This window comes from Rhamphochromis longiceps, linkage group LG9, assembly GCF_057381845.1.
Source record: "Rhamphochromis longiceps isolate RC_006_pf linkage group LG9, R_longiceps_female_GT1.1, whole genome shotgun sequence".
NCBI classification, from domain to species: Eukaryota; Metazoa; Chordata; class Actinopteri; order Cichliformes; family Cichlidae; genus Rhamphochromis; species Rhamphochromis longiceps.
Genome location: NC_140565.1, coordinates 10367117 through 10380631, shown reverse-complemented (window position 1 = coordinate 10380631; position 13515 = coordinate 10367117). Strand labels below are relative to the sequence as shown.

The 13515-nt window shown below is 41.8% G+C and overlaps 1 protein-coding gene and 1 non-coding gene across 2 annotated transcripts; both read left to right on the top strand.

Annotated features, from left to right (window-relative positions):
* The first annotated feature begins 445 nt into the window (after positions 1-445).
* trnas-cga (transfer RNA serine (anticodon CGA)) lies at positions 446-527 on the top strand. Its single transcript has one exon. It is a non-coding gene; the product is annotated as a tRNA-Ser (tRNA).
* A 7189-nt stretch (positions 528-7716) lies between these two features.
* Positions 7717-11844, top strand: LOC146661681 (uncharacterized). The gene is made up of 4 exons (XM_085418208.1): positions 7717-7765; positions 9143-9246; positions 10219-10815; positions 11167-11844. Exons 1-4 carry the CDS (start codon positions 7717-7719, stop codon positions 11842-11844), a joined length of 1428 nt encoding a protein of 475 aa, XP_085274334.1.
* Positions 11845-13515: the final 1671 nt, after the last annotated feature.

Below are 13515 nucleotides of genomic sequence, written 5' to 3'. Positions count from 1 at the left end.
TTGCTGTGGAAAGACACTGTTCACACAGGCTTTGAGTTCTCATCACTTCATACATATACCTTCTTACATGACACTGGGATTGGACACGCTACTTCTTCATAAAGACACCCAGTCCCACTTTAAATATTGTGCTGAATGTTTGGAATGAAGATAACATTTTACTAACCATGTACTGATCAGCTCTTTGCGGTGGCAAAATCATCAGCTGTGTGTGTTACTGTTCATGCAAACAAGCAAGCTAATGTCAGCCAGCTAGCTTCAACCGCAGCTGTGCTGCACCGATCTCACGGAACTGCAAAACCACAAGCTTTCTCACCAAAGTCATGCAGCTACCGCATTTACAATCCAGCGTGGCCGTTGTTGTGCACATCCTACTTGAAAGACGTGTGGCGTAGGACTTGGAAGACGTATGTCTTTCAAGTATGTAGCTCCAAAACCAAATGTGGTTGTTGTGGCCGAGCGGTCAAGGCGATGGACTCGAAATCCATTGGGGTCTCCCCGCACAGGTTCGAATCCTGTCGACAACGGTCAGCTGTTTTGCGGCAGTCCAGACGTTGATTTGAGAAGAAGCCACGGCATGGAGTTCACCTGAGAAGGTGCCAGGAGAAAGAGCCAGGCCTTTGCTTGTGAAAATAGAGCACGCAGAAGCAATGGACCCAGCTATGTCCTGACAAAATTAGGCACATATTCAGTAAACATGGCATCCTTCAATTGCTCTCTTAGCCACCCCAGACGTGTAGTCATCCAGGATCCTGTCTGAGTACCGCCAATGACTGATGCGTCTGACAAATGCTGATTGCTTTGCAAGAGGATCGGGATTGGAGGGACAGCGGATTTCACCGGGAATGGGACAACAGCAGAAATTGCTTCAAACATCAAACATTACTGCATGAAAAGCACAAAGAGTGGACACATTTCATTGTTTGGAACACTGCTTTTCACTTCAGCTCTTTGCATGTAAAAACTTTGCTCTTCTCCACAGCTGGCTGACGGACACGCAAAAGTGCAAGCAAGAGTGGCCACAGACCCACTATGCCGGCCTTTGTACACTCTCTCCATCTAATGATAGAGAGGAAGGATACATTCACTACTTCTAGCCTCCACTATTCAAATTCAGTATTTTCACAGCGTCCTAAAAGCTTCCTGAAAAGCCTTTACACTGTTTTCCAAAACGCTGCTGTGCTGCCCCTTTAATCCTCCCCAGTTCCCTCAGTTTGAGATCCTTCTTGGACTTGGTGTCATGGTACTCCAAGTTTTGCCAAACTTTGCAACTGTTGTAGCCCCTATGTGTGCCTGTGCTAACGACAAGAACACTTTCACATGGACTTCAGGTGCACAAGCGAGCTTTGAAGAAGTAAAAAAACTCCTGGTGAATAGTCCTGCACTGGCACTGTTTGACCCTGCCTTGCGTGTTGTGATCTCTACTGATGCAAGTGACTATGGGCTTGGTGCTGTATTTGCTCAAGTGCAACCTGATGGCACAGAAAAACCTGTGGCGTTTGCTTCCCGCACACTGCCTGCAACAGATCAAAAGTACTCAACTGTTGAAAAAGAAGCTTATGCTTGTGTGTGGGCTGCAGAGAAATGGAGAACGTATTTGTGGGGCCGACGTTTCACTCTGCGGACAGACCACCAAGCTCTGACAACGCTGCTGAGCACCAAAGGGTTTAATAGGGTTGGCATGCGCATCGCCCGCTGGTCTGCCCGCCTCCTGTGTTTTGACTATGATGTTATTTGCCGCCCAGGTTCTCAGAACTATACAGCTGACTGTCTCTCTCGCCTGCCCCTGCCTGTTTCTTCCCATTCCACATCAGATTCAGATCATGAAATGGTAGCCCAAGTTTCTGCTGCCATGTCCTCACTTCCAGTTGCGGGCTTTGACTCTGCCTGTTCAACTTGCCCTGAACTGGTTGCTTTGCGTTCACAAATACAAAGTGGCTGGCCTGCCTCAATCAAAGCACTTGATGTCACGCTTGCACCTTACTACAAAATCCGTAATGAACTCTCAACCCTAAGTGATTATGTTCTCAGAGGCTCAAGGCTCATTGCACCACTTTCAGTGAGACCTAAACTGATTGCACTGGCACATGAAAGTCACCATTGTGCGCACAAAACAAAGATTAAGAGATCTCTACTGGTGGCCAAAAATGGACTCGCAAGTTCAGTCTGCCATAACCTCATGCCTCCTTTGCCAGTCCAATGACAAAACTGCACATACTAATCCTGCTCCTCTCCAACCCGTCCCACTGCCTGATGGACCGTGGAAAAAACTTGGTCTTGACATTGTTGGGCCTTTTGATACTGCAATACCTGCTTGTAGATACGTCATAACATTGACTGACTACTACTCCAAATGGCCTGAGCTTGCCTTTTCACCTTATGCTACTACTGATGATGTCATTCAGTTCCTCTCATCTGTCTTTAGTCGTCATGGCAACCCAGAGAACATCATAACTGACAATGGTGCACAGTTCACCTCTGTAATGTTCACCTCATTCCTCCAGAATAGAGGCATCTCCCACAGCAGAACATCTGTCTACTACCCAGCTGCAAACGGAGCAATCGAACGGTTTCATCGTGCCCTCCGCACCTGTATCCAGACATCAATCCAGCAGTCGAAACCATGGAAGGCGACTGTGCTGGATTGGCTTCAAGTTTACTGTGCAACACCGCATGCAACTACTTCCCTCTACTTCCCTCTCCCTAAGAACTCCTGTGTGGCAGGAAGATGTGTACTATACTGGATGTACTCCCTTTGCCTCCTGCTGTGTCTCCACTGGATACGTTGCACATCACTCAGTTCGGAAATATCAGTTGAAAATGCAACGTTACACTGATGGTAGGCGTCACGCACGGAAACCTTCTTTTCTACCAGGAGAGAGTGTGAGGATAAGGAAACCCCACCATGTTCCCAAAGGACATCCCAGATTTACCCCTCCTGTAACAGTAACAAAAGCCAAAGGCTTGAATGCCTTCTTGCTGAGTGATGGAAAGAGTTGGAATGCCACTCATCTAGCACGCTGTCGCCCAGTGACTGAAAAGAACGCTGACACTGCTAGGCTGCACCACACTCAGACTGGCTCACCTACTGCCAGAAGACTGCCACGCGTCAAGTACAAGCCTCGCTGGCACAAAGACTATATTGTAGCATAATAGGTTGCTTCCTCTCTGTGCAGGGGGATGACTGAAGGGATCACCTTGCTAATCCTTGCTGTCCAAACTGGCCTCATTGAGCTGCAGGTCATCCACAGAGCCTTCCTCCTCTCTATCATCCTCTTTATTGTTGTTGCTTCCATCCTGCAGTCCATGCTGGAGATAGCTGAGTCCTAGCCCTGGGAGCATCTAGAGGCAATTAAGATAATATACCAAAGACTTTTTTCATGTGTTTATTTTTAAGAAAACTCTGTGTCCCACTGTTTGTTTTATTTTTTACTGATCATAAACAACCAGAGGTGTGGACTCGAGTCACATGACTTGGACTCGAGTCAGACTCGAGTCATTAATTTTATGACTTTAGACTTGACTTGAAAAAATGTTCTAAGACTTGTGACTTGACTTGGACTTTTACACCAATGACCTGGGACTTGAATTGGACTTGAACCGGTTTACTTGAAAAGACTTGATATTTCACCCCAAATATAAAATTTAACATGCATATTATATAGAGATTGAAAATGTGACGTCATTCAGGGGTAAAACCGCAAAGGATTCTGGGAACTCGTGGCAAGAGGTACGAGCGCACGCAGGCTTTCAATTGAAATCACAGCGATAAAAAAGAAACACAAAAATGGCAAGAAGCTGTTGTATTATTAACTGCAATAGCCGGTCGCATGACAGCCACGGGAAGCCGACGGGTAAAGAGATCGATTGTTATCGGATTACGTCGTTGAAGAGAAATTGTTCGAGCCATGTTTCCGAAGTAACAAAGAGGCGACGGGTGGCCTGGATTGCAGCCATTCAAAGACCAAATATAACGTCCCAGAACCCTCCAGCTCACAGGTTAGTCTGCTCCAAGCATTTACACAAAGGTCAGTCTGCTGTTGTAGTTAATGCGTCATTTTCATAACATAATTGGTGATATAGGTTACAAGCAAGTCTGGCGCTGAACAGAAATTGTCGCTCCTTTGTTTGTTGTGCATAAATAGTGAATTGTCCTGACACAATATTGCATTTCGCTTCTGTTATTTTGGTACATTGACAAAAACATATACTTTTATTGACAGGATAAAACAGGTTTTTTGTATCACTAATTGTCCAGTACGATTACAGCATACAGTATTGTTGTCACTGCTACATTTCTGTAACGCGTACCAGAAATTATTTCCACTGCTAATTAATTACCGTTGAGCTTAAAGGTCCTATTAATAAACGGTTAACGATTGTGTATTTATGAAGACGATTTGTGAGACTGGTAAACTTATGATACGTACGATGGTCTTTCGTTCTACACGGTGCATTTCAAGGTCCTGCACCCATCCGTCGGTAAACTGTACCTGGGCTTGTTGCAGTGACCTGAAGTTACTATCGTGCCAAACTAGGTATCCCCGACAGAATTTGTTTCCCCTGCGTCGGGAGCACACGCTGGACTGTCCAAATCACGGACAAACAGTATCCCACATTGTTGATTTTTAGTTTACAAACACTTCTTATAATGACTGACTACTCCTGACATTTTTGAGATCTTAGCTCTTTATACAACGAAGTTATAGTGGGATACAAATAATATCAGGCTGGTCCTGCCACAATTTGTTCCCCCTGTGTAAATCACGGACAAACAGTATCCCACATTGCTGATTTTTCGTTCACAAACACTTCTTATTATGACGCATTTCTCCTGAAACTTTGGAGGATTTAGCTCTTTATATAATAAAGTTACAGGAGAATAAAAATAGTTATTAGCCAAAATGTTTATGGTTTATTAAAATAATCCCATCTGATACCCCGTGAGCAATAAATATATAATTTTCTGTTGTAACCCTCAAACTGAATGGTAATGTAACGATACTAATTTTTCACAAAATGAAAACATCAGTACTTCCTGCATGCTCCCAGCACAGGGGAAACAAATTCTGTCGGGGATACCTACTTTGGCACGACACCGGTCCTACAACCGCATCCAAGAATAACATGCAGCTTATCTCAGAACTGTCGGTGAAAATTATCCTTGGAGCTAGGTTTAATTGAGCTGCATTTTAAAGAGGTGCAATTTCACAATTTGTGTATATTTTCTACGTTCACTATTTTGTCATGTGTTGAGAAAAACACAGATTTAAAAATTACATGGTCTAATATTTACATTTAGCATAACTGCAACATTATTTTTTCGTTTTTTTCTTTTTAAAGACTCGAAAGGACTTGAAATTCAAAATTTCAGACTTGTGACTTTACTCGGACTTTTACACCAGTGACTTGAGACTCGACTCTGACTTGCCTGACATTACTTGAGACTTGACTTGAGACTTGAGGATAAAGACTTGAGACTTACTTGAGACTTGCAAAACAATGACTTGGTCCCACCTCTGGCTTTATCAAGTTTTATTTTCAGCGCTGTGTATTTTTCCTGCACGTCTTCAAGCTTGCAGTCCGTTTGTTTCTGTTTAATTTCTTGTTGCTTTTGTTCTTGAAGCAACTCTTTATTTTTGTTCAGTGTTTTATCAAGCTTTACCTGAAGCGCTTTGTATTTTTCCTCCATGCCTTGGAGTTTGCACTGCTTCATGTCCTGTTGTTATTTTTCTTGGAGGAGTTCTTAATTTTTTTTGCAGAGCTTCATTAAGCTTGATTTGCAAGCCTTTGTTGTGTTTCTCCATGTCCTGGAGCTTTAAATCCATTTCCTTCTGTTTTATCTCCTGTAGCCTTTTTTCTTGAAGAAACTCTTCATTTGTGTGCGGTCTTTCATCAAGCTTTACTTGCAGCTCCTGATTCTTTTTGTCCTTCAGCACTAGTTTTTCTAGTGCTTTATCAAGCTTTGCTTGGAGCTCAAAGTTTCTTCCCTGCATGTCTAGGAGTTCCATTTCTTTCAACTTTTGAATATCTTCCTTTTCTAGAAGCTGGTTGAATGATTTGTCTACTTGATCAGGAAGTTGAATTTTGTCTTCCTGATCACAAAGAGGAGAGTTGGGCTTTACTGTTTTTTTCTGTTTTCTCTGAGACATGTTTGAATCTGTAAACTGTCACTCTGTTTATATCTGAATTAACTAATTTCAAGAAACTGTTGCAATTACCTGGACTGCCTCAGCCCAGGTGATGTAACATTAGCAGACAGAGGGTTTGATGTTGCAGAATCTTTGGAGCTGTACCATGCTGAACTGAAGAGCCCAGCTTTCACCAAAAGGAAGAACTAACTGGGCCCTAGATTGCCCAATCAAATCTCTTAATGCCACCTGCCCTCTCCTACATTAACTGTGGGCTCACCTTGTAGAACAGAGTTGAGTGTGGAAGAAATGGCAAAAATATGGAGCTGAAAAGCTGAGAGAGAAAAAGAAATGATAAATAAATCAATGTGTCAAATTAACTGACATGTTAGCTGGTAGAGTGCCCACTGCATTATATATATATCATCTCTTTTTTATAATAAATAATCAAAAACTTTATTTAAACTAAGATTTTAAAAAATATGTGCAGTGATTGATGTGCTCTCAGACATGTGCTTCAATCCACACACAAATACAAAACAATCTGACCACACGTACAACTGTTTCACAAACTCTATAAAGCATTCACACTCCAATGGATGCATCAGAAAGCAGCTTGGGATTACAATCTTGTCCAAGGATATTTCGCCTGCAGACTGGAGCAGCCAGGGATCAAACCAGAAAACTTTCTGATCAAAAGCTGACTTGTGCTAAATGCTGAACGGCAGCCAACCCATTTTAGCCATTTAATGAATGTGCCATTTAATCTTGGCTGCAGCCAAGATTAAATGGCACATTCATTAATTACAGAGTTACGGATTGTTACATGGAACTCAAAAGAAATAATGAACCCATCTCGTGTCCTGTGTCTTCTATAGCTGTCTGTACTTTTACTTCCAAAGTTCATCAGCAAACATGTTTGCAGGCCTCTAATTATCAGGCTGTACTCAAGCGCTTGAATTCAACCTAAAAGCTGTGCTGTCATACAGAACCAAGTACCCTCCGCGGAAACTATAGCTAATGTCACAACTGGATCTGATGAGACAGCTATGATTTCTGGACTCGAAGTAAATAATCCTGAATCAATTTATACAACATCAGTTTGTTTGTTTTGCTTTCATAACAAATAGTTTGAGCCATATACAAATACAGAAGTGACAAAAGGAAACATATTTACAATCCAAAGTCAGACTAACAGTTTTCAGTAGCACAGTCTTTTATTTACAGTCTGCTTCTCCTGGTGGTAAACCTCTATCACATGTTTGGATTAAAAATTAGGCCTATATAGCTGCTGGTTCCAGCTTAAGCAATATGTTAAAAATACTAAATTCTTCATTGATTTGAGCTGTGGGGTTTGCTATACACTGGCAGAAAATTGTAGAGTAAATGGTAAAAACGAACAAACCAAATAACAAGATCCTTGAATTCCATCTTTTTTATTAACAGAAACTCCAACAAATTTGTGGCCAATTGATGATGTTTGGGACATGAAAAGTCCAGTCCAGCAGGTGGCGGTAATGCGCCTTAAAGCTTTAACCGCCAAAAAATACAAGAGCAGAAGAAGAAGAAGCCGAGTTCCCGCTTTATGGCGTTTTTCTCTCCGATTATTGTCAAGACTGATTTAACACTTAAAGGTAAGCACCGAGCTAATATTAATCCGAGTCTAGTTAATCTTGAGTTTAGCTCCTGAATGAGGCTTTCTGTTGCTCTCCTCGGTGTCTCTTCTCAAGTTTTTGTGAACAAGTTGGAAAAAAAAATCTGACTAAATTGACTCAAGCTGCTTTAAACTAATTCACAGAAAGATATCAGCAAAAGGTTGTGAAACACAGAGAAGAAAATAATTTATTAGAAGAAAGCTTTTAAATGAGCTCATTGTAATCAGAGTTTCTGTTATTTTATTAGTCTGTTATTAAGGCTACTTAGCATCTCTGTGGCACCTGCACAGCTTATGAATGCAGCTTGCTAACTAAGCTAGCTAGCGCCACCCTTCTTCCATATAAGGTCACTTCCGGCTCCAAAAGACCCAACATGTTGGCGGTAAAAGTGCTATAATGAAATACATTTATGAGAAATGTAAAAATAAATGTGTTCCAGGCTAAAACACAGCTGCCTTTATCAGCGCAAAGTTGTGATGAGGCTTACTCAGATGATGGCTCAGATTTCTACACCCACTCGGATATACAGATGAAATCAAGACAAGTACATCAATACAAAAATTCACAGGATTGTTCAAAAATAATAAATTGCATGAATATAGGAAATCTTCCTCTCAGTGACTGAGTTGTCTCATTGTGTCCTCATTTTTTATAAATCAAGGCCTGAGTAACCCAACCTTAAGTGTTCATTAAGGTTTTTGTCACATAGATAGAAAATAAACTCAGAGATTAAGCGGCTGTTATAAACAGAGTGATTAGTTTATGTAAAAAATTTAGTTTGTTGTTGTTCTGGTTTACGTGCTGAAAATGGTTTTATTTGTGTATGTTCAATGTGTTAGACTTGTACATAGTTAAATATATGATCAAATAATGTTGAATCCTGGATATGGATTTGTAAGCAATGAAATTTGAAATAAGGGGGTAGGAACAAGAAAACTTCATCCTACTCCTTTTCGAGCACACACATTCTGTAGACATAGATATTTGCATGAAAACTTGATGATTTTTAAGTTTTGTTATTTTTATTTTTTTCTGTTGTTATTTCAATTATATTTGCATGTTTGAAATAAATTTTATCTATCTATCTATCTATCTATCTATCATTTCTCACGGCACACGTATATTGTCGGGTTTTTTCTTGGCCAGGGCATATTTTAAAGAGGAATTGCTCTCCTGGTACTGGTGTGCCATACTGCTGAATTTGGTATCGGTGCTCAAACCTTTTGTGTTTGTTTCAAACAAGTTGTCCACCCAGGGAAGCTAAAATGTGTTCTGTGTGTTCTCAGATGAACATATGAGACACTTTGACTCTTCAGTGCAGTGTGGAGCTTAACAAAGTTCTGTTTTGTGTCCCAGCTGATCAGGAGGAGGAGAAGAGTCTGACGGAGCAGCAGAGGAAATTTCAGCTACTTGGACTCAGTTCAGCCACTGCAGAGAAAACAATGAGCTCAAAACAGAAGGTGACAGATACTAGTGTTAAGAAATACTCCATTAAAAGCTGAAGTACTGATATGTATATTTTATGCTAAACTAAATGAACCTTGTGCAATAATAATGTAATGTAGAAATAATGTATACAATGTATACAATGCCTACATCTTAGACGGTGACGTTGCCTCTAAACATCAAAATGAGCAGGAAGATGTTAAAGTGGGATTCAGCAGGATTCAACCCTAAAATCAGCTGTAGTGGCTCAGTGTGGGGAAAAGGGTCACAGCTCACAATCATTTCTATTGAGAGCTCCAGTAGATTTTTTTAATGTGCAGGCTGTGATCAGCTGACCTGCTGCTCTCTGTGAATTCATCCAGATGTCAGCAGATGTTTCACGAGTTGTCCTGGCTGATTTCCTTTCTCTACACTGACAGTACACTGTCTTTATATTATACACTATACTGTTGGTATGTGGGTGGAGCTCAGTGAATGAATGTCAGCATCATGAGCTTAAGTTTAAGTTAATCTCTGCTACACTTGATGTAATCTAACTCTGACATGAGCACCACAGTCACTGTGCACCAGTCACACACTGTTCTTTACTTAAATCCATCACATTACAGTAAACTTGCCTGCTTATCCTGCACTAACCTGCAGAGGATTTTACTGCAGTCTTTAAATCACATTGTGAGACAAACTGCACACAAACAGTTTGTGTGTTTACTGATGTTTGTTGGGCTGATAGAATCGCTGCATTTGAAATTACCTGCCACATAAAAAATATTACTCCATTTATTCTCGCTCGTCTTCTGTATTGCTAACTAGATGTTGAAATACCGCGACCGCAACTTATCAGCACCTGCAGTCGTTCAGGTTCTGGTGGTGTTTGGTGCCACACTCCACCTTCAGGTTTAAAACTAGTGTTAATGGAGGGAGTTTGAAGCTTCAGTTTGTTTAATGACTGCATTTCACTCACTGCCTCTGTATCTCTGTCACTGCAGGACCATCGTGGACCGAGAAGTCAGCGCTCTCAGGAGGCCGACAAACCTCACAGAAGCAAGAGAGAGAAAAAAAACACCTGTGACGAGTGTGGGAAGGATTTTACCTGGAAGTCTAAACTAAAACAACATCAGCTCATCCACACTGGAGAGAGACCGTTCAGCTGTGACTTGTGTGGAAGGTCGTTTTCCTGGAAGAATGCCCTAAAAACACACCAAGTCGTCCACAGTGGAGTTAAAGCTTACAGCTGTGATCAGTGTGGCAGAGCTTTTACTCGAAGTAGCCACTTACAGAGTCATCTAGTTACCCACTCTGGAGTTAAGGCATACAGCTGTGACATCTGTGGAAAAACTTTCAGCCAGCTATGGAGCCGAAATATACACCTACGCATTCACTCTGGAGAAGATGTGTACTGGTGTGATCAGTGTGGTAAATACTTTACAACAGACGCACAGTTACAACACCACATGTTTACCCACACTGAGGAGAGACCTTATCAATGTGACCTGTGTGAGAAGACTTTTAAAACTCCACAGTACCTGAGACAACACCAACAGATCCACACCAGAAAGAGACTCTACAAGTGCAGTTACTGTGAGGTTTGTATTTTTATTTTATTCTTGTAAGTTCAGTCTGACTGTTTGGAACAAGTCTGCTCATTAAATTGTGTTAGCATGTTAGCACTTCTACTGCACCGAAGAGTAGCTCTGAGCCATTATTCAGGTTTTCATTTCATTTAAGTGTAAGTCAGATGTTACTGTAATATTAAATAAGTATTGCTGTAGTATTATGGTGGTAGTATTGTAGTTATTGTAGCCCAGTAAACTGAGTGTGTTAATTGAAACAGTAAAATGTAACTGGACGTCTGCAGAGATGCTCTTTATTTCAGGCGACTTTCAGGATAAAAGTGTTGAAGGACTGACTTACACGGTCTTTGTGTCTTTGTTTAGAAGCAGAGCGACACAGATGGATCCACTTCTCAACCCTGTCATCGCTGTGGTGGTGGGAAAGACTTTCGTTGTGACATCTGTGGAAAAACTTTCAGTCAGCAAGCCAGCCTAAAAATACATCAACGTAAACACACTGGAGACAAACTGAAATACTGCAAAGAATGTGGGAGAAGCTTCCCCACATCAGCTGAGTTAAAACAACATGAACTCTTTCACAGTGGGGTCAAGAAGCACCTCTGTGATCAGTGTGGGTCATCCTTCACCACTGCAGGTCACCTTAAAACACACAAACGAGTCCACACAGGAGCGAAACCATACAAGTGCAGACACTGTGACAAAAGCTTCTCACAGTCAGGTAATCGTAACAAGCATGAACGTACACACATGGAAGGAAACTACAGCTGTGAGCAGTGTGACAAGAGCTTCAGTAATCTCAGTTCATACTCTGCACACAAACGATCCCACGTTACTACTAAACTGTTTCACTGTTACCACTGTGCCAAAACATTCACTTCATCATCTGCTCTGTGCAAACATCAGCGCGATCACGCAGGGCTGAAACCGTTCCCATCACAGGATCAGAGTGAATCTGAAGAGAGAGAAACATCCTCTGGTTTCAGAGTCCAACTTAAAACCCTGGAGATCAGGCTCCACAGAGTTCAGGTCGGCTCTCCTTAAGTTTAAGTTAAAGTTCAAATGAGGCTATGAATCAAACTTCCTGTAGTTCCATTTTAATCTTTATAAATTGTTCTTCTGTTTGTGTTCAGTCGTTACCTTTTTTTTCAGTGGTTGGATTAAAAATCAGTTTTCTGTTGTTCAAGTTTTTATTGAATGTATTTTGTTAAATAAAGTTAAAAAAATGTTAAATAAAGAATTGTTTGAACGACAAAGATTTTGAGCCATGATGTCATTTCCTGTATTTCAGAGTAAAGACTGAAGTGACAAATGGAAACATGTTTACAGTCATGGAATAAACACTGATGGGTCATCTGTAGGAAGTTCTATTGCTGACCTGACAGACTCGACCTTGTTTACAAAGAAAGAAAGGAACTGATGACATGTGTCAGCAGAGGCTTTCAGGGTTGTTTAGAGTAGAGCTGATAGTCTTAAAGAGAACATGGCGATTATGACAATTTAACACAATGATCTGAGAAAAATATCTGTTTCTTTCATTTTTACTGTATTCTGATCAAATTTCCAACATTCTTTTAACATTTCAAAAGAATTTGTCTTTCTTCCACTTTCACACTTGGCCCTAAAAACACCAACATCCGTGCATCACCCTTGTGTCAGTCTAATGAACCTAACATGTGAGTGATACATAACACACATTCACACTGGCTGCATATATCAGTCCGGGGGGGCAGAGCAGAACTCTGTATGAATCAGACGCGCTCACATATTCAGGCTTTCCAGAGGCGTTTACCATCAGAAGAAGCAGAACAATGAATCATCAGCACCCCGCAGAAGAACACAGCAAGCAACAACTCTAACAATAAAGACGTGCTGGAGCCAAAAGATGCAGATAGCGAGTTTTAAACGATAACGCACAGGATCAAAGGGGGAGAGGGTAAAAACCCACTGCCTCCTGAGATAAAGATCAGCAAGTCAAGCTGGCAGCAGACGACACAAAACGCTCTCTGGAGGAGGCGGCGACTGTGGAGCAGGCCGACGGAGAGGCGGATCGGCAGACAGGAAGCTCCCGGGGTCCCACAACAAGATGTTGCGCGTCAGACTGGAGCAGGATATCCCCATGTTGGTGACACTGCCCATCGAGGTACAGCCCAACTTGGCAAACCAACCCTTCCCTTTCTTGGACACCACACTGGCTGATCTGGGCATCCAAGACTGAGTCTCACTCCGTGTGGGGACGTTTTTTTGTTTTTGTTTGTTTTTTAAGAAGCAATCATGTGTATATATTCAGCTCAGAGCTGAAGGAGAGGGTGGTTTGGGTTGACAACAAGAAGACCCATCCTAGAGGTACGGCGGTGGGATCCAACTGCAGGGATGTGGTCAGATGGCAGTCTGTGGAAATCAGGTGACAGTGAGAGCAACTTGATTTTCCTATTTTGTCCTTCAGATACGAGTGAAAGCCCAGATGCCAGGAGACAAGCAGCTCCAGGAGGTCCTGTACAGCACCGAGGTCCACACTGACCGCTCCTTCTGCTGCACTGGAATGGATATCCTGCCCTGGAAACAGACGTGTGCAGGTCTAGAAGCAGTTTAAATCCCATACTTTTTTGATCTGTGAGGCTCTTAATGTCACGTCTGCAGCCATGAAAGTCAGCTCAGGGTTTCTTGATTCTGATTTTTCTTTGCTGTGTCACATTTAGCTCATATCTGCATTGC

What these genes read in the sequence shown, in the direction of transcription:
- LOC146661681 (XM_085418208.1), top strand. Translation starts at nt 7,717, where the DNA reads ATGGCGTTTTTCTCTCCGATTATTGTCAAGACTGATTTAACACTTAAA. An exon ending in GACTGATTTAACACTTAAAG is followed by an intron (nt 7,766 to 9,142) that starts GTAAGCACCGAG and finishes TTTGTGTCCCAG; the next exon opens with CTGATCAGGAGGAGGAGAAG. An exon ending in ACAAGTGCAGTTACTGTGAG is followed by an intron (nt 10,816 to 11,166) that starts GTTTGTATTTTT and finishes GTCTTTGTTTAG; the next exon opens with AAGCAGAGCGACACAGATGG.